General features: G+C 38.5%; 2 protein-coding genes across 2 annotated transcripts in view; one reads left to right on the top strand and one right to left on the bottom strand.

Moving 5' to 3' along the window:
* Nucleotides 1-569: 569 nt before the first annotated feature.
* On the bottom strand, nt 570-8,191 carry DSEL (dermatan sulfate epimerase like). The gene is made up of 2 exons (XM_040549795.1): nt 8,043-8,191; nt 570-7,367 (listed from the first exon to the last, which is right to left on the bottom strand). The coding sequence occupies exon 2, from the start codon at nt 6,385-6,387 to the stop codon at nt 2,737-2,739; it is 3,651 nt and encodes a 1,216-aa protein (XP_040405729.1). The 5' UTR covers nt 6,388-7,367; nt 8,043-8,191; the 3' UTR covers nt 570-2,736.
* The window catches only part of LOC121065163 (pH-response regulator protein palI/prr-5-like), a 36,233-nt gene continuing 15,484 nt past the window's right edge, over nt 7,221-27,969 (top strand). Inside the window, exons 1-2 of the mRNA XM_040547768.1 lie at nt 7,221-7,273; nt 8,049-8,519. Coding sequence (XP_040403702.1) covers nt 7,221-7,273; nt 8,049-8,519 — 524 coding nt within the window. The remainder of the gene's footprint in view (nt 7,274-8,048; nt 8,520-27,969) is intronic.

Raw genomic sequence — 27,969 nt, 5'->3', positions numbered from 1 at the left:
ATTTTACTGTAATGATGTTAAAGTGTTTGCCCTCACAACAAGAACCAAAAATAAAGAAAAGAGATCTTTTTTATCTTATTAAATTTATACTAGGAACACAGAGTGCATCCAAATCTGAATAATAGATTATGCATTCTTAGACCCTGGAGAGTACAGTACAGAAAAGAAATAGCTCCTAAATCTTGCATATAAGAAGTGACAGGAACGGCATCTATTCCAAACATAAATGCATAAGATAAGCTGTATGCCAAAAGAAGCACGGATAACCCTCTTGACAGATCATCCTGTACACCTTAACTCCTCAAAAACAAAGTTGGTTTATAGGCTATTACAGCATTCCATACAGCACTTTCAGGAAGGGATTTAAAGGTGTCTACTTCCACAAATATATAGTCAGTCTTCATTCTTACCTTCAGTTGCCCTAAAACATCTGACAGAGAAAAAGCCATTTTATTTGTTCTGATTTCAGAGTATAAATCCTGGAAACAGAAGGCAAATGTTGAAACATATTCTGTCAACTACAGAAAATTGTACAGACATGAATACTTTTTTTTTTTTTTTTTTTTAATGTATGATAAAAAATGGCTTCAGAGAGAAACTAATTTGAAAGGATGATAGCTGCAAACTGAACTTTCACTACCATGTCAGTGTTTATTAGCCTGTTTAATATTTCCTTTAATATGACATTCCACCCAGCCAGGGGTGAGACTTAGGATAGAAGGAGGAAAAAAATTGCTGCTGCTAGTAAACAGCACTTAAATTTTGGTAAGTGAGACTGTAAAATATCAATGGGTTTATCATACTAGAGGCCCATTTTGATATACAAATGACTGGTAGAGAAAGACCTACTTTTATCTAGGTCATGATGAGACATGACAATGTGCTCCAAAGGATATGAAACGTGTATATGAGAAGGACAAGACAGAGGGATTAAGACAGGGACAAGTAGTAAGATTGGAAGGAAAAGCAAGAACTCCTTTATATTAGAAATCAGGAATGGTACCTATAATCTGTATGAAGAGACTCACTACACTTTTGATATTGCCTAATGCTTATTACCCAAATAAACAAAAATTACACATATATTTCAATATAATAACCCCAAATTCCAACCCCAGCTCCCACAAACCAAAGGAAGTATATTTCAAGACAATTAATTCCATTTGTAATAAAAAACAGATCGTAAAGGAAACAGATGCCTCTTTGTGATCAGATTTACACATCTGCAGACATTTACAGTATGCATGCATTCCAAAGAATACTCAGCAAGTTAAATTAGGAAACCTTTTTGCTTAATGGGCATGTGCAAAACTGTGACTCAAAAAGAAAACAAGCTATGACAAAGACATATCTATCCTATCAAACCTATCTGTTTTGAAATCAATATCATATTACAGCATCATGTTAAAGAAATGCTAGTCATGATAAAAACATGATAGCAGATAAAAATGACAAGTTTGGAGATACTTTACTGTGGGGAATTACTCAAACATGAAGTGGCTGAGAGTAGAGCGAGTTTCAGATTTCTCCGCTCTCTGAGAGGAGATCTGAGGTAAGCAATGGTTGTCCTTCAGAAATACACCATACAGAAAAACAAAACCTCCCTCAGGAACACAGACCTGGAGATTAATTTAAGATCTTCTAAATCTTAGATTTTCATTTTATGCAGATATCAACAATAGACCACTAACATTGACATCAAATATTTGCACTGGCCTTGGTGAACTTATGCACAAGAATCAGCAGAGAAATGTTTTACAACAAAGAAAGATGGAAAAGTCTCACTCAAAAAGAAAAGATTCTTCCAGAACCTCTTAGATTAGAGGTGTATGATAAAGCAGAGTGAGGAATCAAGATGTTAACAACCTTCAAAATTAAGACAGGTTGAGGGAGGCAGGTCAAAGCTACAAAAAATCCACCATATTTAACTGTTAGTTTGGGATATCTTGGTTTCTTAAATTTTATCCCATTTCTTTTTCTTCAGATAGTTTACTTCAGGCTCGCAAAAGGTGATGTTGTCAGCCATGGAGAATGAAGTCAAAGGACAAACCCAATGTAAGTGCCATGTCTCTGAACTGAAGGAACCATATCATACAGTGATATTCAATATCCATTTCAGTCCTGGGCCTGTTGAGGCTGTAAATAAGGAACTAGATTCAGTCAAATATTGTGGCTGTTTTCACCTACTGAAGGGATGCTGAACAGCCTTAAACCTCAGCTTGTGTTTATTTTGCACCACCGTACTGACCAGTGAGACAGAATGTCTCAGAAAACCTGTCCAAGGGAGTAAATTATCACCACTGGGAACTGGGCCAACGCCACCAGATTAATTTCATGTAAACCTTCATACAATCATCAGATAGTAACTACTTCTGGGAACTAAGCACCTGGACTGTGGTCAAACTGGTGAGCAGGAGGTGAAAAGCTCCATATTCCATTACTAATCCCCTGAGCTATAGAGCCCTCAGCTGGTAGTTCCATAAAGGTTCACACAGTTTTTTTGTTTGTTTTTTCCAAAGGCAGCAAAAGTAGTTACAAGTTGTTTTTATTTATTATTAAAAAAAGAAAAAAGAAACAACAAAAAACACCTGCAAGAACAACTATCTTTTTCTTAAAATAATTTCTCTGAAAGTAGCAGACTGTACACATTTTACAAGAATAAACAAAGTTCTGTAATATTTATCCACAATTGGGAGTCAGAGATGATTAGTGCAAATTTCTGCTGACCAGCAGCATTTATTCTACAAACTTTGGGTATCCTAAGTGGTCCATTAAAGAAAAACAAATATCTTCAATCAGTCTAATTTCTTCCTTGGGCATGTTTTGTTTCCAGGCATGAATGCTACTTGGTGAAATTTCCCCCTCATAAGGAAGATAGAAAAGACTGGTGGAGGTGGCAAATAATATTTGGTTTAAGCTAGCAGGAGAAAGAGGAATACCAAGAAAGGCAAAAATTGTTTCAGCCATCTTCTGAGGAAATCTCACAATATCTTCAAACTTGACCATCTGATAATTTGTTGGCAGCAAATCGCCATTTATTCTCACTGCTGCTGCTGTGTTTGCAAGCCATAAATAGGACAACACAGAAACAGCATTTGAATTAGATTTTGAAAGTTCTTTTCTTAATGATTCATATTCAAAGGCATAGCCTTCACTTAGACTACATTTTCCTTTATGATTTTCCCATTTGAACATCGCAACCAAGCGTTGTGGAACTTTTTTCAAGGAGTAAAGACTTGGCTTATTTTTGTACAACATTGAATAAATCCATGCCCGTGGGTCTCTTACTACATATAATGCTCTCATTGATGGTCCTAGGATTTCCTGAAAGAAGGGAAGCTTTAATGTCCAGCTCCCACTACTTAAACTAAGCACAGGTCGTGCATTAGGATAATGGACAAGGTGTCTTCTCAATTCCCTAATATATTCAGCATCTTTATCTTGACTTGCTCTTGCCCTGCTTCTTTGCTCTGATGGAGATTCTCTCTTTTTCGATCTCTTCTTTTTGTCCTTGCTTATAGCAGAATGCTGAGTAATTTTACTTCTGCTGGCTTCATATAAATGAATGTTTTGTAAATGTAATTTTGTGTCTCGGACTAAAGACTGGAGCCACCCTCTGAGAAGATGAAAATGACCATTCTGGACATCAGAAGCCTTCCATTCACATGGATCTACAAAGGAATCAATTTCAAATTCACTCTCAGGAATTTCTAGATAGGCTGTAGGTATCCTCATATATAAGAAGTCACTGCTATTGAAAAACACCTGTTTTAAAATTTCTGCACCAGAGGCAGGAAGCGAAGTAATTATAACATCTGGCAAAACAACGGGGTTCCCTTCTAATTGTTTGGCTTTATTGCCTTTATCATGTTCTAGCCTTGTCAAGTCACTGCTCCATTTCGCACAGATGGGCTGGGTACACATGCTCCACACATCCACCAATTCAATAAGCCACAATGTGATAACTAGTATAAGGATCCAACGCAACATTTTACTGAAGGATATGTAAAACTGCCACTGAAAAGCCAGTATGACCAAACTAACACCCAAAATTAACCCTGCGATTATGTTCACTTTGAATCCAAATGGGAAAACCACCCTATTATTTTTAATTCGTTTTTCCACAGATTCAGTACCTAGACCAAACTTGGTTACTTTGTTTTCATGAACTACTTTGGCAAAACCACCAAATCCCAAGTAATCAAACCTGGTCTTTAAATTCTGATGTTCAGTCACAACAAAGACCGTATTTTCAGTGTTGTTGACACTGAGTGAAATCTGAAATCCAGACTTTGCATTATCAACGAGCCTGCAGTTAGAAACATTGACATATGGGCCATAGAAAAGGTAAACAATCCTTGCAAGCATGCTTTTCATTGGAAAGGTAACATTTACAAACTGAGTCCATCGCTTTTTGAATTCAGCAGCTTGTTCTGCCTCTTGTATCCTAGCAACAGGACTACTCCCATGATGATCAAACCAAAACATCTTGTAGTGGGCATCCCACACATCCATCATAGCTCCGTTGTATTTGTTCTTAAATTTATAGGGTATGTATTTAAAATCAATGTCAAGATTATGAAAAAAGGCACTGACAGAATTAACAGGAGAGTCTTCCTCCTTCTCGATATGGTCTACAACTAACAATGTCTGAGAATTTAAGAGCAACAAAATGCGATATACACTTTTCAATTTCATTGCTGATGTGTAAGCAGAGACTGCCTCACCACTCACAAACATCATGTCCCCGGACTGGGAGGCTGTTATAATTTCTCCAGTTGAGTCTCCAACCTCATGACCAATCCACTTCAGCCACTGGGCACACTCACCAAGCTGTCCCTCCCAAGGCTGGTTGCACTGGCTAGTAGGAGATGGGGCAAACACCAAGACATTGTTCAGGTGGCTGAGTTTAGGTCCATAGAGAGCCTCAGATACAAACACCTGTCCATTGGGAGCAAAAGTGAAAGAGTTCTGATCAGGATGTTCATGTCCCGGATTGAAACTTCTCCACCCATCAATCCAGGCATATGGTTGAAAGTGGACAATATCATAGACAGCACGTCCACCGAGTTTTCCAGACTTGAAGGACACAAAGGTGTTTGTCTGGCTGTTTGGCAATCCAGCCCCATAAGTAACAACTCCCCAGTTAGGAAACACATGCAATTTAGCAGTGCCGTAGTCAGGAGGTGGTTGAGGAGTGATTTCAGCAGCATACCATATAAACTCGGTGTGCAATGTGCTCCACCTCTGTGCGGTGGATGGCACCATTGGTCCATCTTTGGGTCTGTGTTTTCTAATTTGCTGTGCCAACCAGTTGCCAGCTCCATTCTTCATGATAAACTTATCCAAGAAAACCAGTTGGCTCTCAGGACCATAAAACCAGTTGTAATTAGAATCTGCTATGCCCACAGTCCTTTGAAAGCCTGGTAATAGGGTGGCATAGTAAAACCAAAAGTGCATTTTGAGCCAATTATTTTCCAAGTTATTAATACCAAAATGACGCTGGGCCAGGAAAACGTACTGGGTTATGGACTTAGCTGTGTAACTCCCATAAGCTACTCCCTCATCCAGAGACCCATCTACAATATGATTGAGCAGAAACATTGTTTTCTCCATCACATCAACAACTGTGTGTTTCCAAATATTTGCCTGAGATCCATCGTCCACCCCCGTAACTAAAGCTCCAGTGAGCAAAGCAAGCATATTGGTTGCCTGGTGATTATGGAGAAGCTGCTTTCCCCAGGAACGAACCTTTGAGTACTCATACATTTCCTCACTTGCAGACCGTATCTTCTCCAGGTATTTTTGTCTTCTCACATTTTCCAGTGAATTATACAAGAAGTCGTAAGCAGTGGCAAATCCAGTTAGGGAGTGTCCCAGTGGCACTTCATCACCAGGTGCACTCTCCACCAACCAGTTTTTGTAACCAGCCATTCTGTCCATATATTCTAGGGCAAAATCAAATGCAGCTTTATCTTCAGGGCACAGCAAACAATAAAATGCTAGTGGTGGCAAATTGTTACCATAAACCTCATTCCACTTTGCAGCAAAATCAACATGCTTGGGTGGAGGTAGGTAGTATAATGGGTTGGATAGCATAACTATCACTGCACTTCTGATAGTTCTAAATAGATGTGAGTGGCTTGTGTGAGCTTTCTGCCTCAGTGCATGGACATCTTCAGCATCGAAATACAAACTTGGATGAAGAACTGTTTTTTTCAGCTTCTGGTCAGCACCAAGATCTTCAAGTTTCTGTTTCTCATATTGACCTACATTTTCCATGAAAGTCACCCAATCAGAGTAATTGCTTACAGATTCTTCAAAAGTGAAGACAGCAAACATCATTAATGCTAGAAATAAGGTATGCCCTGTAAGCATCAGAGCCATGATCCATTAGGCAGCTCCTCTTCCCCAGGCATGCACTTCCTAACAAAACACAATGTTCAGATATCAAGCTTTGATCCAGTTAGCACAAGCATGAGCATCTTAAGGCATTTTTTTCTTCGAAGAAAAGACTTAGTGTTTACTGCACATTCTAACAGATACTCAGATTACTTGTAATTTGAGCTACAACATTGAAATAGCGAGGCTGTTGAGAAGTTAAATCTCAGGTGCCTTGTCTGTTCACATTTTTCTCAAATACAACACTACAGTATAAACACTAAAATAGGGAGAAAGTAAAGTCTCCGAGATAAACATACAAAATGCAGGTTGACAATACACAGTCAGAAACTGAAAGAAACCAAAACACTATTCTTTGATAACTTGTAAACTTTGATTTGAAAACAGGAATCAGAGCCATACGTTTTCTGTGTTAATACTTTCAATCAGGTCAAATTCCACTCCTAGAGCTGACCAAAAAAAAAAAAAAAAAAAAACCTTCACTGATCACAAAAAGATATAATTTATTCAAAACAATGGGTTGAATTTGATTATTTAGGGAATTTACAGCACTTGGAAAACACACTTAAAAACTGAAGCTACTTTCTTCAGCCTTCTTCTTATTTCGATTTCTATATACACTCTTTCCATCTTTCTCTTTTTAGACTCATGGGAGAAAGGGAAGAAAGAAAAAATGAAGAGAAATCCTTCATTAGCTCCTTTAGATGAGACTGTGGGGCTTTTAACCACTATTCCCTTTGTGAAAGGTTTGTCTGAATTAATAGTCATAGAGTATTGACACATTTTCAAGTCTTCTTTCACCTTATCTTCAGCCAATGATGCCCAAATTTTGCCTCAATGATTCACAGAATCGTGCTCCTCCCATTACGAAGTAAAATGAAAACATATGAAAGGGGCTGAAAGCCAATATTTTTTTGCTAAAAGAGCAGTTTCGGTTTTCCTTCCACTTTGCATGATGGTTCTTTCTGTGAAAACACAAAGAAAAGTTCTCTGAAGCCGTACAGGTGCCGGAACATATTCAGAGTATTTAGTCATGAGGAATTGCCAATGCTTTTAGGAAAGATGAGGGTTAATACACTTTTTTTTTCTCCCCCCCCCCCCAAGAAATTAAACAAAAAAGGAACATTTTCAAAGTTGCACAAAACTCTGGCAAAACGGAAAGTCGGATTGGCTACATAGATTCTCTTTATTTCACCTTGACCCAAGCGACTCCCGGCTCTTGAGGCAAATTTTCCTGGCACTACGGCGAGCTACCCCCAGCAGACATCCCCAACGCGCCCCCGCAGCCGGATGGAGCTCCTTCCCATCAGAAGGGCACCGAGCACGCCACCCGTGCGGCTCTACCCCCGATGGGAAAGAAGGGGGCAGCGGCGGGGGCCAGGAGCACCCCTCCCTCCGCCGCGCCGCCGCCCAGCGGGACGCCCCCGGCCCCTCCAGCGGCGGCGGGGGGCACGGCGAGTCCGCCCCCACGACCACCAGAGGGCACCCGCCGCCGGCTCGGCCCCCGCCTGCCCCCTCCCCGCCGCCCGGGGCCGCACAAGTTGAGCAAGTTTCCGTGCCTCGCCCCGCACGCCGCGGCCCCCCGCCCGCCTCCCCGGCTTCTCCACGCCGTGTTCCCCGCGGCTTCACCCCCGTCTTACCCGCAGCGGTGTCCGGCAGCGTCCCCCCCTTCCCCCGGTGCTGGCTCCGGGGCGAGGCGAGGGTCCCGGTGAGCGCGGCCTGGAGCGCGGGGCCAGCCCCGTCCAGGGGGGCGGCGGGTGGCGGCGCGCTGCGCCGGCCCCTCTCGGCTCGGCTCGGCTGGGCTCGGCTCGGCTCCGGCCCCTTCCGCCTTGCCGCTACTTTTCCCCCGGGCTGGCCGCAACTTCGTGTCCGAGCCCTCCCACAGCGGCTCCCGGAGGAGGGGGCGGCGGATCGGCGGAGCCCTCCCCGCGGAACAGGGACGGGAACAGGGACGTGTCGGTCCTCCGCGGAAGCCGCGCTCCCGGCTGCTCCTCTTCCCTGCGACTGCGTGAGCCGCTCGCCGAGCCGAGCCGTGCCGTGCTCCCGCAGCGGATGGCACCGCCGCCCCTGCGCCTCGGCAGCCGGCTGCCAGCTGAGCGCGGCGGGCACGCCCGGGGGTAGGGCCGTGGCCGGAGCCGGGGGGGGGCCGAGGCTGGGAGCGGCGGCGGATGGGGGGGAGGGGGGACGGGCGAGGGGGAGGCGGGGCCGGGCGGCTCCAGCGGCGGCGGCCGCCCCGATGCCGCGGTGGGGGTCCGGGGGTGGCCGGGGAGGCCGTGGTGTGCGGGCAGCAGCAGCAGCAGGCAGGTGGGAGAGGGCTCCGTGGGAGAGGAAGTGCGGCGGGGGTCGGGTAGGGCGGCAGCAGCCGTCTGGTCTGGGGCTCGCAAGTTTACGAGGGAGGATTGAAGAGGTGAAAGCGCCCGCAGCTCCCAAGCCGCGAGCATCTGCTCGCTGGAGGGGTCCCGTTTTCTGTAACCGCCTTCCTGCACGGGCACTTTAGTTTATGCGAGGCGTTAAAATGGCTCTCCTTCAGCTTCAGCTGAAGGCTTGTGAAGTAAAATATAAAACCGTAATGAGACGTGCAAAACATTACCCCTGGACTCGTTCACGGTCAGCGATGCGGTGAAGGGCCGCCAGGTGCTGCTGGCTCGCCCGCCGGGTGCCCCGTGGTCCTCCCGCTACATTCAAGAGGCACAACGCCATTCTCGGTTCTGAATCGCAGTTTGCATTGCTGGTGACGGTTTTCCGAGGCTGGTTATGTAACCTGCCTGATGTGGTACCAAGCTATTCTTCGGTAGTAAGTACTTTCTAGGGAAGGAGTGTGAGTTTTTTGAAATGTTACCAACTACCGTGTTTATAAACCCTACTTCAAAGGATGTAGGCTTTAATCAACCCGAGAGCATGAGTCACCACTTCTTCCCAGGCTTAGCCTATATTCATCTTAACTTTACATTTTTTCCCCCGAATATCTTAGAAAATACAGTTGCATGTTTAAGCATTTCTTAATCTATCCAGTTTATAACTATATTGAAAAGAATGTATAATGGCCATAGTTAATGGATACTGATTCTGTTTCTTTGTGCTATGGAGAACACCTTAGCAGTATTAGATTATTAATTATGCGCAATCAATGATAAACTACATCTGGTACCATCCTAATTTTTTATATGTGACCTACACACTTAGCATAGGAGGAAAAACTACTGATTATTGCCTGGATCTTATCCTCCTATCAGAAGAAATTTGCATAATCGCCAAAGATCAGCATATATTTCCCTGACCTTGAAACTATAAAGATTTTGCTATTTCATGCTACTGAGGAGGTTATTACAGGAGGAGAGGAAGGGGAAAAGTAAAGCAACAATACAGGCTGCTTACCTATTTAAATTAATAGAAACAGTGGGGCACACTACAAATGGAAACCTCCCAACCCTTTTTCCTTTTGTTCCCATTATGCCTTACATTGTACCTTTTATGTGGGTGTGGGTATTTTTATTATTATTTATTAGTATTATTATTTTCCCAAGGCCGACCAATTCTGGAACATACTGTAATCTCAGAGAATGACTTCTTCCATAAGTTTTTAGCTAACCCCAAAGAACAGAACATGTGGAGGACCTTTGTAAGGTTGAAAGCAAGAGTAAAGCTCTTCCAAGATACCTTCTCACTCTGTGAGAAGATTTTGCTTTTCCTGTAGAAGAAGCTCTTTCACAACATCAGAGATGTTGTACTGGCAGAATAAGTAAGACTAATTTTCTGCTAAGCAAATGGCAAAGCAGGAGTGTCTTTAACCATGTATAATTTCACCTAGTTTAGGCTCCTTACTTTCTACCATTTTTACATCATTATGTTTCAGTGAGAAGTATAAAAAAAGACCAGTTCTCCTGCTTCTCTTGGGGCAGCTGTAAAGCACACTTGCCTGATAAATTTGCAGAAGACTCCAATAGTCATTGGCTTGTTATATAAAGAGAATATATATATATATATTATGACTTTTATTTTCATTTTCGGAGTTCAGCTTTCACTGAAGTTGGTGGCAAGCAGTGTCATTCATACGTTTTGGAGTATGTCATTGAGGGCTTGGGAGCAGCACTAAATGAAGAATCTCCAGTAGGCACTAGATGTTTTGTGGGAATGTCTAACTGAAAAAGAAGAAACTCCCAGCTTTGTTGAGCAGGTGCTTGGAGGCTAAAATAGTCAAGGATAGGGAAATAGTTTGAAAAAATAAGAATAGTGCTGCAACTAACATTCAATTATTTTTTTTTCAATTAGCAATTTCCAATAGCCAGCAGAGACCCATAGTTACTATACTACAACTGAAAAGAAGCAAACAATCTCATGGATCCAACTGGCATCCAGGAGAAGCAATTAAGTGAACCAAACTTCAGAGGAATTAATTTATGTAATTATGGGAATTTTATCCTGCTACACAGCTGAGCTCCACTACAGCCTTTCTCTCACTCCCCCTCCTCAAAGGAAAAGGGGGAGAAGATATAACAGAAAGGGCTCAAGGGCTGAGATAACGACAGGGAGACCACTCAACAGTTATTGTGACAGGCAAAACAGACTCAGCATAGAGAGATTAGTATAATTTATTGCCTATTGCTAACAGACTAGGACAGTGAAAAACTAAAAGCAAACTAAAAACACCTTCACACCATCCACCCTCTTCCACCTCCTTCCTCTTGAACAGTTCAGGGGAATGGAGAATGGGGGCTGTGGTCAGTCCCTGACACTTCATCTCCACTGCTCCTTCACGGTCACTCTCTGCCCCTGCTCCAACGTGTGGTCCCTCCCACGGGGTGCCATCGTTCCCAAACTGATCCTACATGGGCTTCCCACAGGCAGCAGCTCTTCAAGAACTTCTCTAACATGGTTGCGTACCACAGGGTCCATCTGTCAGAAGCAAACTGCTCCAACATGAGTCTGTACCACGGGGTCTATCCATCCCCCAGGAGCAAACTGCTCCAGCACGGGTTCCCCACAGGCAGCAGCTCCCCCCAGACCCCCTGCTCTTGCGTGGGCTCCTCTCCACAGGCTGCAGCTCCGGCCCGGGGCCTGCTCCTGTGGGGGCTCTCCATGGGCCGCAGCCTCCTCCAGGCCCCATCCACCTGCTCCACCGGGGGCTCCTCCATGGGCTGCAGCATGGAGATCTGCTCCATGTGGGACCCATGGGCTGCAGGGGGACAGCCTGCTCCACCAGGGGCCTCTCCACAGGCCACAGGGGAACTTCTACTCTCGTACCTGGAGCACCTCCTGCTGCACTGACCTTGATGTCTGCAGGGCTGTCTCCCATTTTTTTATTCCTTTCTCCCAGCTGCTATTGCACAGCATTTTTTTTCCCCCTTCCTTCAATCTGCTCTCCCAGAGGCTCAACCAGCATCACTCCCTAGCTCAGCTCTGGCCAGCGGCTGGTCCTTTAGGAACCAGCTGGAGCTGGCTCTGATCTGATATGGGGCAGCTGCTGGGCTCTGTTCACAGAAGCCACCCTTGCAGCCCCCGCTACCAAAACCTTGCCACATAAACCTAATACAGTAATTAGAAATAGTGACCGTGGGTTGTAACCAATGCTTTTTTTCATGAGATGAGCCTAAAGTGCCATTTTGTCATAGTTGATTGCATAATGTTGTTTGAGGAGTGGTCAGTAATTGTGAAAGTAAAATAAAGTTGTTTTTTTATTATTTATTTATTATTTATAGAAGCACTGAGCATCTGGCACCAAATTGCATTATATTGTTGAATTTTCAAATATTGTTCATAACTATGAATAGCTGAAAAACAAGGCTGTTTGGCTTTCAGGAGGAAAAAAGGTGCTGTAAAATATCTACCAAGAAAATGAATTTGACACATGGGGAAGCGACCTCTCTGTCACTTCAGGTTTTAAATATGAGAGTGGGTCATTGTTGGAGATATGCTCTGGTGTACCACTTGAGAGATAGCATTCTGCATTAATACCAAAATCAGCCATCTGAATGATCTTGAAAATGCTAGCAGTGTTATCCTGCTTGAGTACAGGCCAAGTGTTAACAGATGAAAGTGAAGAGAGGATAATCGGCTGGACTGCAACAAAGTATTTGCCAGTGTCAAAGAGCATAACGATAATACAAAAGTTCATAAATGAATGAGATGCTGCTATCAAATATGAGACATAGTTTTACATACATGAAAAGAGCCAGGTATTTTAGGTAGGATCTGGACTGAGGTAATGAGGTATCCAGTAATGATGGACTCTTGGACCTTCTGCCTAATTCCTCAAGTAGCGAAAGTACATAAGCTCCTAAATTTAAAGTAGAGGTTTCATTTCAGAGGCATTACGAGTCTGGGATAGAGTTCTGACCACTCAAAAATCTCTTTGTGCTGGCAGGACTGATATCTTACCTCAGACTAAACCTAACTGTGGCCAGAAAGATACATGTTTCTCAATCTAAATCCACCCATAGATCTAACTCACTGTGATTTCTTCAAATATACATCATGCATAGCTCCTTTTTCAAGAGACAAAACAACAACAAAAACGTTGGAGGAGAATGCAGTGGTCTGATGGATCCTCTTCTATATCATTTGTTGGTCAGAAGCACCCACCTTTCACACAGAAGACATAGGCACAATGGTCTTTTCTCCTTTAAAGGATGCTAACGAAAAACTCTTAACTCTTAAATGACCTAATCCCTCGTCTGCTTCAGTATACAATGTATTTTTGTTACAAAATAAGTATGTGAAATCATGTTACTTTTCATAATATAACCACACACATTAATTAATTGTATTAGAAATAAGGAGTTGGACCCTCAGCCATCCAATAATAGCTGACGCATTTTAGAATAAACTAGTACCAGAATAAAGTGTATACTGCCTTCTCAGGTCAGGGGCCATTTCTTCAAATCTCCGTCTGACTGTTACACTAACTTTTTACCATATCCAAGTCCACTTCCTCTCTGTGTAGCCACATGTGAGTGGACCACAAATGTTACACTGTTAACTAATCAACTAGTTTTGGAGGGAGAAATCTGATGCTGCTGAAGAAAATTTGACAAATGTAAACTATATAAACAACTGTCAGCTCGAAGTTCCAATGTTTTGGGGGTTGAGTGAGTACAGGGGAAATGGATTGTAGATTACCCAGAAAAGAGCGAAACAGCATGTGGTGGTACTGTTCTTACAGGTCTTATATTTCTTATTTCTATTTATATTAAGAAGTATTTAAGAATTGCAACCAATTAAAAGCAATAGCAACAAAACACAAACAGAACATTCTGATTTTATTACACATGAAAATAAAATAACTATGTTTATCAGACTGCACAAGTGGAGTAGAAAAAAAAAAGAAGGTAACAACTTTTCTTGGTGGTGTTTTGTTGTTGTTTTTCCGTATTGCAAAGACTCTTCTTTCTAGTGGAGTTCTCCAGCACTGCAAGACTGGAGTGCTCACAGGCTGAAAAGTGCCTGGTGTCACTGTCAGCAGAGAGATGTAGGATGGTGCTACTGCCAAAAGCCACAGTGCTGCACTCTTTATCCCGGCTGCGTGCTCCTGCCAGCCCCTTTGTGTTGGAACAGTTGGCAGTCTCATTGCTACATAATTGTTCGTGCAGACACAACAGGGCAGCACAGTTTCAGGCCAGCTTAAGTAGATTGTGAAACTGCATCTTACAAATGCCAGCTGTATAGAGGGGTAATTTTAAGTCCATTCATGACTATCTCAGACACTGCAAATGAAGCAAATGGAACAGTTCATTCTTACTTTGGAAGCAATTTTATCAAACAGTCTTCAGTGGAAGTGTTTTAAATATGTCAGTGATGATGTTGTGTACAGCAGTGAGATCTCAGGATGATTCTCGGCGGCAGGTCAACACAATGCACTACAAAATTTTAAGAATATCAAATTCAGTGGAACAACACCTGTGCAAAGCTACACCAGTGCACATTTTTCACCATGGAAACTTGTTACCAGTTGTAGAAATTAATGCTAACAGTGTTGTATTTATGGAAGCATTTAAGTATTCAAGGCTTGCTGTTTGCATTTTAGCTGTTTTGTGACCTATCCCTAAATGACGCTTTATTAAATAGAGTAGGTTGACAAGTTAATCATAACAAAACCAGAAAAGTGAAAGAGGAAGGGCTTTTCTTTTCCTTGCTGAGTATTTTCCTTGTGTATTGGAAGTCTAAGAAACTATTGAAATAAATACCTTCTCCCCCTCCCAGAAAACAATAACAACAACAACAACAAAAACAACAAGTAGGCATTAAATTTTGAGCCAGCAACCAACATATGATTCCTTTTTTGCAGAGGTGTATCAGCTGTAACTTTGCAATACTAATGTAAATTCACTGTTGTGAATTCAATGAAGTGCGTGCCTATTTTGTTCTTTCTATTGTCTTCATAAACCTTGGATTTGGGCCTAAATCCCAATACCATTACTGGTCACCTTCCATCAGTTATGAATACAGTATGCTTATTTGTTAGCACCAATAAATTAAAATTAGCTTAAAGAGATTTTTAAATATATTGCACATCCCATGAGGAATATATATGTGAAATGTTCATGCTGGATAAGCAGAACCTACAGGGATAGCAATTAAATCATAAGACTGAAAATAAAAACTGCTATGATCTACACCATTGTCTCCAAATTATATGATTAAGGAGATACTAAATTAGACATTATAGTGAAAGAGTACAACTACAAATCTTAACTAAGCATATTTTTTTGTATTTCTATTCATCATACTAATGTACAGGTTTATATTTAGTAGCTTTAGAAGTGTTAAAAAACCTGTAAAGCTACAGATTACAACCCATATGGGTGTGCTGAGGTTGGCAGCAGTGATTAATAGTATCTCCTGTTTTTGCTTTTTATAAACCAAACAATATTTAAGACAGCTATTAAGATGATTTACATCACAAAGAATTCAAACACTGCACTTACTTGAGCAAAGAATACTGCATTAAAAGGAGTGTGGGCAGGAGTAACATGTTTTAGTTCACTCATAACAGTGAAACAGTCAAATTCTCAGGTTAAAGTGGAATATCACAGTTTGTAGCACAATGCTTTGAATTTACATAATACTTATCCCATTCTACCTAAGCATCCTAAACGATTTGCTGTCAATAAAAGCCACATTCATCCAACTTAGTGGGATATCTTGCTTTGTACAGCCCTATTAGATTTAATAAAATTACTAGGAAGTACTACTTCATGGAGAGGTATGGTTCTACGAGTACTTTAAACTAACATTAATGAGGGCTACTTGGAAAGGACTGATCTACTGCTCTTCTCATATCTAGTTGCGTATTCCCATCTCCTCCTTTTTCCAGGATAAGGGTTTATCACAACTGATAAACACAAAATCACAGCATCTCACCCGATAAAATAAAGATTAGTTTCCAGCTAGATATTTTCCCTCAGTTTAGTTCACCTGGTGTAAGGAAATGGTACATTCTTGAGGCAGGGACTGGTAAAAAACACTTCTTTTTGAGACTACCTTAAAGTAAACAGCCTTTGTAAAGCTGACTGAATCCTTCCACACCTAATTCTCCTATTTTGTTTTGAAACAGAAGAGGTCTAGAATCCCAAATATTTTTAACTATTTAAGTAAGCCTTAACAATTTGAGAGTTAGGCATCTAAAAGTGTCAAAAGTATAGGATATCAAGTCTTTTTAAAGTACGAGTTCATTGTTGCCCAATTTTGTCAATGTTATATTTTAAAATTAGTCCCAAGCACTAATGGTAAGAGACTAATTTTAACAATTACTTTGCTAAATGTTAAATACATTGTCACTGATCTCCTTTAATTCATGTGAGAAAAGTGGTGCAGAAATATTAAGGTTATAACAATATACCACCAAGTTGCAATTGATTTAGGCTGGTTTACAGACAACACAGTGAACTGTGTTACCTCGCAGACCGGAATATGGGATTTGTATTAAATTCTTTTGGATTTAACCCTGATTTTTCAAGGGCTAAATTTTGGAAAGATTCCACTTTTATTACAGCTTTTCATGGTAATTTATTTTTGCCAACAGGTTTCTTTTTAAAATATCTTCTCCATCTATACTTTGTTATTCTGAGTGCTTTTGTCGTCATTATCTTTTACTTGTAAATGTTGCCAGAGAGATTGTGTCTACACAACACAGTGTAGCACCACATGCAGGTAGCATGTAGCCTGCTGTTACAAGCTAGCTGTAACAAACTTAGCTAACTGGAATAGATAAATGCTCTAATGAAATAGATAACATGCTCTAAGGAAACTGCTCCTTCTGGAACCTAAATCAATACATTCAAAATTAGCCTGAATATTACTTCAAGACAGTGGATAGTTCTTAGCTGATCCACGTTAAAGAGAAGGCTCTATTTAAATTTTGGGGAATAAAGTTAGGATGCAAATTGGTCAGTCTATAGTTCATTACACAGAGAGGTTATACTGGAGGGTTCATAAATTAACAGCAAGAGATATAAAATGATCAAACAGTTGGAACATGAAGCTCAAAATTTAATGATATATAAGTTCTACATTATTAACAGTGGTAGTAATTAAGACTGGAAGAGTTTTTCAAAGAATATGATGGATTCTCTGTAATTTGAAAACTTTAATTAAGATTGGATATACCTCTCAAAAGATATTATCAAACTTGATAATACAAGAGCCATCAGGGTAAATTCAAAAGTCTTAAACTCTATGAATTTTTCATCACATCAGACATGGCATTCATTCATCTAGAAAAATGGAAAAACACAACGAACATTTACAAAGGTCATATAAATAGGTTTCTTATAATGGCAATTGAATTGCTCTCTGTTCTTCTAACATAACTGCTTTTGGAACCAGCTCAAGACCCCTCACCAACATAGACAAAAAAAAAAAAAAAATGTTGCCATTCCAAGTCTGGGGAGGTAAGGCTGTTCCTTCAGCAATAAAAGAAGCCATAGAGGGATGAGGTAGAGATGAACTAGGATGGCAGAATTTCATGCCAAATTTACTGCCTCTTTTCCCTCCCCTAGTTCCACACAGCCATAACTCCTAGTTCATACACCCAGTAATATTAGCCAACTAGACTGGCTTTCCAGCAATATGGCATAGCTAGGGGAAGATAGTTAAGCTTCCCATTGCAGTTTTCTACCTATGCAACTACATCTTCTGCCTATGCCTGGAGTTGGCCCTGATTGCACTAGCGATTCATTAAACTATTGTGGAGTTCAGAATCCCACCTGAGTAACCATTACAAGGCCATTTTAAAACAACAGTTAATATATGGTATGAAAGACTTTGTCTTGCTTATGAGGCTTTAAGAAGTCATAGATACCTTTACAGAGGTGTTGTATATCAATGATAAATACATATTTTTCATGTACACATACATACAATGGATATCCTTGGCACACATGAAAAGTATTATTTTGATTCATAGGAATGATGTATTCACAAAAATGCAAATTCATTCAACTGTACTTTTTAAATATTACTACTGAAAGGTAATAGACATAAGAACAAAAATATTAATCCATGCTATCAAAAGTGCTTCAGAGAACAGTTAAGCAGTTAGCATATTTTGGGATTTTTTCCTTTCCAGAAAACATGGCAATTGATAGCTCTGTATTCTAATTGTCAATAAACATAGAACTTTGGCTTTTAAGTATTTTGTTCCACTTTTCTACCACACACAATAAATCTCCCTCCATCTCTACATCCTTTGTAATATATTCACAATGGCAACAGCACCAGACAAATACAAGAAAAAAGACCACAAAAAGAAAAAGAAAAAAAAAAAAAGACTTCAATTGTCTGTTCTGACCCCACAAACATAGAATTACCTCTGACAGCCAAGAAGACAGAAAGGTGTCCCTAGTAAGCTCTGCACTCCTCCTTCATTCTCTCAAATCCACACAGTTTTGCAATATACCCAGAAAACTGTCCAAGTTCCAGTTATGTTAGCTCAGAGCTCATTAGAATTCTGAGACATGTACTGTGCTAAAAGTAACAAAGAAATTTCAGAGAATTGCTCAGAGGGTTTTGTTTTGTTTTGTTTTGTTTTGTTTTGGTTGTTTGGTTTGGTTTGTTTGTTTGTTTTCTGACAGTTCTCTAAAAATAAATGACATTGATATTACTGATTGATGGGATCAAGCATATGAAATCTCTTGAAGCTGACAATACATGAGAAAATTTCTAGTCATCTTATCTGCTCACATTTCTAGATTCCTCATACCTTGGCAGTTCATCTGTCAGGAACCAGGTGTCCAGCTTTCTCTAGGTAGCTGCCTCTTGACCTCTGACACCACAGCAATGTAATGAATAAAAAATTAAGAACTTTCAGTCTGCTACTAAATTAACATGACTGCTTTGAATATACTAGAAAATAACATAAACCTGTTCAAACTGTTCTTTGTACAAGCAAAAAGTGAAGCTTTTCTTTAAGCAAAGCATCAGCATATTAGCTTGAGAATATCAAACAGGAGAAATAGAACAAAAGAGGTAAAATGTTTTATTTCCATAATTAAAACATCTATTATTAAGAAAAGTTAAAAATAAAAAGATTTGCTTTCAATCAGTAAGACAGAACAGTCAACAGAAGAAAGTTTAAAGTATAAACAATTTAAAAATATATTTAAAACATTAAACTAGCTAAGTATTTCAAAACAGTTCATCTTTTGTTTTAAACTGGCCTAAGTTCCCAAACCCCAATAGTTTAAAATTTCCTTCCAGATCTAATGATGGTCTACAAGGGAGACTGGGGCTACTCACCCCACACCCCTAAAAGAGATTAAAGAGAGAGAGAGAGAGGGAGGAAAAGAGGGAGAGAAGAGAAAAGAGAAAAGTAATTAGGAAAGCAAGCATTGGCAAGAGGCGCTCAAAGATCACTCATTTGACCTTCTCATATAAAATCAGATAAGTATCCTAAATTACCTAATTTATATTAAGTTAAACTGTGTCCACTAAACATCTCTTTTTCTCCCAGCTATGTAAGAAATCTAGATAACAAAACAAAATACTGGTGACTGGTTTAGATATGCCAGCATAGATGGAGATGAATCGAATGTCTGGCCAGTATCCTGTGAAGTGAAGAAGATTCTATTGACTACTTCTCAAACATTAAATCAACCACTATGTCATTAACATTAAAGCAAATCAATGTCTGTTTCAATCTTGAAATATTGCAATTTGTGATGTACGACGTACCCTTTAAGAAAATTTGTGTGAAAGATACAAGCTAGCCCATAGCAGTGAGGCTTACATAACATCAAATATTGGATGAAATATTTGTACATCAGCCATACACTGTTCAATAATTTAAAAACTTTCTTGAAATCCTGCTGCAAATTTATTTTAAAAATGGTACATTTAAAGAAATACCCTGCTATAAAAGTAGTTTATTTTCATTTCAACAATAATATGATACTGCGATTTTAATAGTAAGTATTGTGATGAAGTAATATACAACAAACATAATCACTATTTTCAAATCCCTAAATAGGGGTTGTGAATACCATTAGCTATGTATCTACCATTGACAACCCTATAAATATGTGTAGGGAAGAGGCAGGAAAAGCAGGAGGGAGAGAGCAAAAAATGTTCAAAAGGATTCATTAATTAAATGCTGAACTGTAGGAGAGAATATATTAAGAATTTGTTATACATTGTGTTATACAACAACAAACCTGAATAACTTTATCTTTTTCTTTCTCTTTCTTTCTTTCTTTCTTTCTTTCTTTCTTTCTTTCTTTCTTTCTTTCTTTCTCTTTCTTTTTCTTTCTCTCTCTTTCTTTTTCTTTCTTTTACTTTCTTTTTCTTTCTTTCTTTCTTTCTTTCTTTCTTTCTTTCTTTCTTTTTCTTTCTCTCTCTTTCTTTCTTTCTTTCTTTCTTTCTTTCTTTTTCTTTCTTTTACTTTCTTTTTCTTTCTCTTTCTTTCTTTCTTTCTTTCTTTCTTTCTTTCTTTTTCTCTCTCTTTCTTTTTCTTTCTTTTACTTTCTTTTTCTTTCTCTTTCTTTCTTTCTTTCTTTCTTTCTTTCTTTCTTTCTTTCTTTCTTTCTTTCTTTCTTTCTTTCTTTCTTTTTCCTCTTTCTTTCTTTTTCCTCTCTCTTTCTCTTTCTCTTTCTCTTTCTCTTTCTCTTTCTCTTTCTCTTTCTCTTTCTCTTTCTCTTTCTCTTTCTCTTTCCCTTTCCCTTTCCCTTTCCCTTTCCCTTTCCCTTTCCCTTTCCCTTTCTCCTTCTCCTTCTCCTTCTCCTTCTCCTTCTCCTTCTCTTCTCTCTTTCTTTCTTTCTCTCTTTCTCTTTCTCTCTCTTTCTCTCTCTTTGTTTTTCCTGACACTAGAGGGAAACAATGTTGAGGAATGCTGAAGAGATAAAGCAGATTTTATTGCAATTTCATAGCTTTTACCTTACCTTTTTGTCTCCTGTTCCTCAAGGGTCCTATTTTCCAACATCGTAACATCTGCTTTTTGTTTCTTGACCTTGCATTTTCCCTCTTTCCCTCCAGGCTATTCACTTATTTCCATTCCACTTCTTCCCCCTCACCGGGACATTGGCAGGGGAAAGTGCAAGTTAAGCAGAAGACAGAAAATCCTCATTCATAATTTTGATTTTTACTTGGCGTCAGAGACAAACTTCTGCCTGACAAACTTCCCTATCCTATTACGTTGTTATGACAAACTTACTACAGAAGCCAAACACTATGCAGTTTTAACTCAATATGTTAAAAAAATGTATCTTTTGACAGTGGTTCTTTCACATTTTTTTTTTTTTTTTTAATGCTTCTCCCTGTAGATTTGGCCCAAGTTTTTAACTTCCATGTGAAGTGCAAGTCACACACTCTCAATACTAGAGACATCAGTGTTTCAGCCCTGATTAATTTCTTTCCTTTGCTTACGAGAAAGGAAGTGAGAGTTTTACAATTATTTGATTTTTATTTTTTTTAGCAGCTTTTATTTAAAAAAAAATACTATTTTAGATTAATATTCACCCAAAAGGCTCAGCTTGAGGCAGGCACTTGACATAGACACCTTTTAGTGTTGCGGTTTAAGTTCAGTGGTTATAAACAAATGTGAATATAGTCTTACAGACTGTAACCTCACAAAATTTACACAAAACTATTCTTTTCCCACAAATTAAATTACATCTTAGTTTGGGGTCATCCAACTTCAATAGCTGTAAGGATAAAGCTGGGATCTGTTTCATTCTTGTTTGGTTTTGTTTGTTTTTAAATGTGGGTGCAAGAGAATAACAGCTGGTCAAAAAGCTGGCTGGTCCCCATACAGGAAAAACACAAATTTACAGAAAAATCACCACAAGATTCAACCATTTCCTTATAAGAGACAAAAACAAACAAACAAAAATGACTGTTCCCAAGGAGCTATAGAAAAACTTTTACCCATTTTAAGGTCATTACTTTCTACCTTATAACGTCTAATGGAAGAATAAATGCTATTTATTTCAGACTGTTTTTCAGTGTATGGGGGTTTGTGACAAGTAAATTTTTGTGACTTATTTTACAATATCAAGTTCTCATGCAATTTTTGCACATGTAAGTGCAAATAACATGAATATATTTAATCCATTATTTAGTAAATGGTATTAGGCAGAATATTGCAAGATAGATCAATGCAAAAGTATTTAATTAGCTTTATTCCTTCTCTTCCATTAACCTTGCTGTATATTATGTCCCTTGTTCCTAAGTAAATACATATCTAACAAAGCAAAATTTTCAGATTTATTTTCTTTTAAAATTTGTGTTCCTAAATAAAAAGAAGATGGTAAACATGAAATAAACTGGCAATCAATGCATTTTATGGCAGAAAGGTTTCTTTAAGAATTTGAGAACTTCTTGGAAATCCTTTACAGGATAAGAAGAAAGTAGCTGAGAATTTATGTAACAAGTTATGATTTTATTTATTTATTTATTTATTAAGGGAAAAATGGAAGTTCTTAATAGTGGTAAAATTAGAATACTCTATATGTAAACAGTATATTATATTTATATTTCAATATGTATATTTGTACTTTGGTAGATGGATGCTCAAAATGTATTCTGGTTATTCATCTGAAAACTACGAGAATATATAGGCATAAAATAGACAAAATACTATTTAAACCATGACAAACTTTTACATGATCTCTTTAGGAACATAAATATTGATATAATAGTCAGCTAGAAATGAAGTGTCTTCATCCATCCTTTGAGTAATACAACTTAATTGGTAATGAGTCGGATGTAACCAAATGATAAAATTTTCAAAATCTACCTAATAAGGCAGTCAGGAACTCTCTAATTGAAGGTGAATGACTACAGTCGCTAATGAGCTTTAGAAATTGCAAGACCAGGTTTATCGTCCAAAGAAGTTTAAATTATGACGACCAGCACTGTATCATGCTGGCAGGTAATTAATATTTATGACAGTTGTTTTTAACTGTATATCTCAGTTTCCTTAAGAGCTCTGGAAAGCTGGTATTATTCCTGTGATTGCCATAGAGGAAATGAGTGTAAGGAGCTTCTGCTGCAGACAGGCAACCACACCAGTAGCAGCATTTACCACTCCCATGGCAATCATTGCCAATATTCATGACAGCATCCTTAGTAATCCATTCCCAAGTGGCTACGGGAAAAGTAAGCTCGAGACTCGAAGGATCTTTTCCCAGATCTCAGATCTGAGCAGACCTTAGTTCTGCTCTCTTTCTCTGCCCTTTAGCTTCCCTGTGGCAGAAGCAGCAAAATTTAATTTTGCCTGCCCCTTCTGAGAATTCATAAGCTGCTTTGTCTGAGAGCTAAAACACATTCATGAATGATTACACCAAAGTATTGAACCAGTATGTAATGAGTCTTTCTAATCATGCCCTTGCCCTTCACTTGCAATAGTCAAAAGCTCTCAGAAGTGTGAAATGTACAAACACATGAAGAGCTTTCCATAATTTATTTGTTTACTGTGAATGAAAGTAATAACGCAGCATCTCTCTCGCAAACATATATTACCTTTCTCCATTCATAAAATATTCCCAAAAGGTTAATTATACAAAAAGAAAATGCAGTTCAGCATTTACACATCATATTATTACATTAATTAAGCCATAATAATCAAGACCTGCAGCACTTTTGGGGGATTAATGGCCAGCTGGGACAGTTGGTGGCCCAAGGCTATTCTACAGGTCATTTATTCCATTTAGTTGTTAATCTTCTGGGAAATGTTCCTGAGTCAAGGTCATTACTGATAGGTCACTTGTATAAAAATAAGTTGTAATCTCAACAAACATCTTATGCTTTTTTTCTATTCTGCAACATTTCTACAAAGCATAACATGCTCTCTCTTTAAGCCATGTTACTTGTTGTAACAGTAGATATTTAAAAAGGTAGGAAAACAATTACACATATATTGTTACATTCACTTTTGTTTTCATAAATGTAAGTTCACACAACTTTCTTCTTCCTACTAACTCCGGGTGGGGTGGGGTGGGGGGGGTGGGGTAAAAGTCTTCTCTTGCATATGTTGCAATAAAACGTCTTGACTTTTTAATAGATAGTAATAACTTGAAAAGCTAAAAACTCATAGTTCAATTAACAAAATTGTCATCTTTTAAAACAAACAAGCAAAACCCACCAAGCAAGCTCTCCCAATCTTTTTTTTTTTTTTTTTTTTTTTCCGTTGCTATCCTGCAAACTTATAATGAAAATCAATTATAATTTTTTCTTCACTGAATCAATGAATTTCAAGCTGAGACCTTTATTGAGACCTTTGTTCATCTGGGGAAGTCCACTGTCAGGAATCTATATTGAATGGCAAGGAAGGCAAAGGAGTGTACATCATCCAAAAATTACCAATCTGTTAAACATATGTCTAAGATACCACTCTTTACACCTAGTGGTCTCCCCAGTTTTGATTTTACCTTCCTTTCTTAGGTAAAAAGCTAACTTGTTAATTTTCACGAAGTTCCGATACCTATAATCATCACAATGTTTTTGAATCCTACTTGAAAAGTGAAAACAATTATATAGGCTTTTTTTTTTTTTTTTTTCCCCCAACTAATCATTACATGGAACTTTATATTGTTACTTTAGTAACTTCCCATTCATTTCTGGATATAAATCTACTCAATTGTTTTCTTCTGTAGTTACTCATGACTTCAGACCTGTCTTTTCTCCTTTGATGTTTTTTGGCTATGTGGCTATGTCTATATAATAACAGCAGGGATATCTGAGCCCCTCTGTGCTATCTGCATTGAAGAACAAAAAAAATGGAATTTGTAACGCAGCATTTGTTAGCTCAGGCATAAGACCACGCAGACAAAGCCCTCTGAATGTTTCCCTCTGAGTTGGTCTGTCTTCACAGACCCTGTAGTACTCTGCATGAATATACAAGCTGGGATGGTCACAATCTGAGAACTCTGCATCATCTACTGCTCCCAAATGCAGACTTCTCAATACCTGTTTTATTAGGTAACAAAATTCAGTGTTATTCAGATTCTGCTGAAAACAGTGAGCATCAACATTTCAGGGAAGGTAATATTTTATGTGAAACTAATGTTCTTACAATATTCATGCCTATCCAATAATTGTTCAACTAGCAGACAATTTCAGCAAAAATAATAAAATATGAACAATAGTGGAGAGTGGACAAATTGTTTTGATTGTAGTTGGTGTCATTGCATTTGGTGCTCTGCTGTCATGTGTGTTGTTCCTCTTTGTTCTCATTTGTGTTTGTCAAAAGACCTTTCCAAGAATATGAAATCGGTTCTTAATATCTGAGTACGTCAAAAAAAAAAAAAAAAAAAAAAAAAAAGACAGAGCTCAGATCTCCTGAGCATTTTCCACTAAGGATGAATTATTTTGGCTTCAGAAAGATCCTGGTAATGGAGCATGAAATTCAAACACAGTATTAAAATACTGTGGAGAGTCTCCCACCTTTGCTGGTTTTTCTTCATATTTATTTTACATGCAAGCTTCCTATACTGTGATTCCAAGTTTCTTTACAGGCAAGGCTTTATTTCTGTAAGGTACTATTATGCTCTGACAAGCAAAGGGAAACTGTCAGATATTCTACTTCAATGACATCCAGATCCAAACAAAGAAGCTTTCTGTACAAACAAATCATTACCATTTCCTCGCTGCCCTTTGCCAATGATCGGTGTGTATAGTAGCAGAATTATACAATCACAATTTCATCTTTTTTTTTTTCTTTTTTTCTTTTTTTATTATTAATTATTTATCCCATAAGAATCTATATATATTTACTGTTTGGGTCATAAAATTATTATTTTACATATTCGACCAAGAGATAAATCTCCCTAAAGTCAAATAATAGTGTATTAATATTTTTTTCTCAGATTTATCTTTTTCTTTTTTTTTGACAATATTTTTGTCAGAGATTGTGTGTCCACCCATGTTTACTTTCTGGCCTTACATGCAGAAACATTTTCTTCTAATCACTCAGTGCTTTCTGTTTTGTTTGTATCTTGTGTCTCTGCATCTATGATGTCCAGCTATATGCTGACTGCAGATTGGGTGAGGACCCAATAGGTTCCTATCATATTTTATTGTATGCATATTGTTCAACACATCTTTTCTACTTAACTTTTCCCATTATACTTTTTTTTTTTTCCCCAAAGCTTTCCTTAGAAATAAAATGAACAGAAACAAGAATGAGCACTGATAACTTTTTTTAAAAAAGTTTGAAATAGAAATAATTAAACTAGAAATTCTTCAAACCACTATTTTGGTATGGCATTATGGATTGCTTACTTCAAATCTTTATACTATATTTAAAAAATGCAAAAAACAACATCAACAGCAACAAAAAAAGTTGAAAGAACTTTATATTCTTTATATTTACATTTAACCACAAAATTATAAAATGCTATTTGATTTTTGCTTCCGCAGTCTCCATTTGCATCCTGTCTTTTGTACTTAGTACTTCACGGGTTCCAATTAAAAAATATCCTGAGGAATCATGTCAACAGAAAGTGCATAATGCACTTAAAGTGCACCCAGATAGGTAGATTCAGCTTGTGTAAGGAATATGAAATCCATTATTTCTGAAATTCACATGCCTCTGTTGCAGCCTGAGTTAAAGCGATCTAAGTAGTGCATCATGCTCTTACATAAACCCATAAATGCTTTCCATCTGTGGCTTTTTCGCCACAGAAGGGAAAGTGGCTGTTAGAGAAATACTGTGCAAAAAGTCAAATAGTCCTGCATATAACCCTCCCCAGGGACACAGAATACTGCTGCTTCCATTACCACTGGAAGGAATGGTGAAGGAAACTCCGATATGACAAAATCTCTCTGAGTCACTTAGACCAGCCCTGGAAAGCAGAACATGAGGGGGCTGTGACACTTCTGAAACACTTGATTGTTCCTGAAGTTGGGAGCCAATTCTGATGTAAATACTGTCTGATATAAATAGCATTCAATTTACTAAGAAAATAAAAATAGCAGCTGAATAATCTCCATCATATCGTATAAGGATCAAACCACAAGCTTGTAGGTTTATAATGCAGGCTTTTATCATATAAGATACATGAGTAACTGCATTAGTTGACATCCATATACTGTCACAGGAGATAAATGTTGTTTAAGCCACAGGCAGCGAGCTGATTCTTTCACATCATTGTTCCATGGCTCCTGTCTTTTCTTAGGACAATGCACTGCTACAGCTATGTTGGTCTGCAGGACAGTCCTGACCTTTGGGTGGGTATGTTTCATTATTATTTTCATATCTGCAAAAATGTTTGGGATAAAGGCAAGTGAGAGAATGGCTCTAACAAGCTTCCACCGTTCATATCAAGCAAATTGTCTTTAGGTGAAAAAAAGATCCTATTTGCCTCAGGGAAACTCTCTCTCTCTCATATCAGATGGAATAGATATGCTGATTTCCTCAGAAGAGGTCTTTAGATAATATTTTTATAACTGTTAGTGTTTCTTGCCAACTAAAGGTGTTGCCTCAAGCTTCATTTAATTATTATAATGATCTTGTTGTTTGACTTTAAAGAACTGTCAATGCTTTTCATTAAACCATTATTTTAGAGATAGTGGTGGGGAATCATTTGTTTCTAGGTACAAAACCTGGTGTCAAGAATGCCTCTAGATCCTATTTGTGCTAGATTTTTAATGCATCAGGGTAAATAAAACAGCAAAATTAAAATTCTTACAATATATCAATTCCAAATGATTGACAGAAATGGCATACACAAGGATTATACTTTCCTTTAGTCTACAGTTGCCCATCAGTGAATATCTGTAAACTAAGAGATAAGCCAAAGTCCCTCATTAAGAAACTGAAGATATTTATTTTGTCTTTTTGAAAAGCATCAGCTGCTTGTCTGGGAAAAAAAAAAAAAATACTCAGACTCTGAAGCTGCAGTGTATAATGGAACAGAGTATTAAATAAATCCTCAAGAAGAAAAAGAAAAAGAAATTCTGCCTTCTGTATGTCTTTGTAACATTTATGTTTTTTTTTCTAAAACATTTACAATAGGAAATACCATGAATGCCAACCCCAGCAAGATACAATTAAGCAAAATAAACAAGAAAAGTTGATACCTGCAAAACACAAAAATATACATAGCTGCAGGCAACAGTAGTAGAAAGAACATTCCA

The sequence above is a fragment of the Cygnus olor genome, chromosome 2, assembly GCF_009769625.2.
Source record: "Cygnus olor isolate bCygOlo1 chromosome 2, bCygOlo1.pri.v2, whole genome shotgun sequence".
Taxonomy (NCBI): domain Eukaryota; kingdom Metazoa; phylum Chordata; class Aves; order Anseriformes; family Anatidae; genus Cygnus; species Cygnus olor.
The sequence above is the reverse complement of the archived record's forward strand: the minus strand, read 5'-3'. Positions and strand labels throughout refer to the sequence as shown.

Excerpts from the sequence above, each read along its gene's own strand:
- DSEL (XM_040549795.1), bottom strand. The coding sequence starts at position 6,387 with ATGGCTCTGATGCTTACAGGGCATACCTTATTTCTAGCATTAATGATG.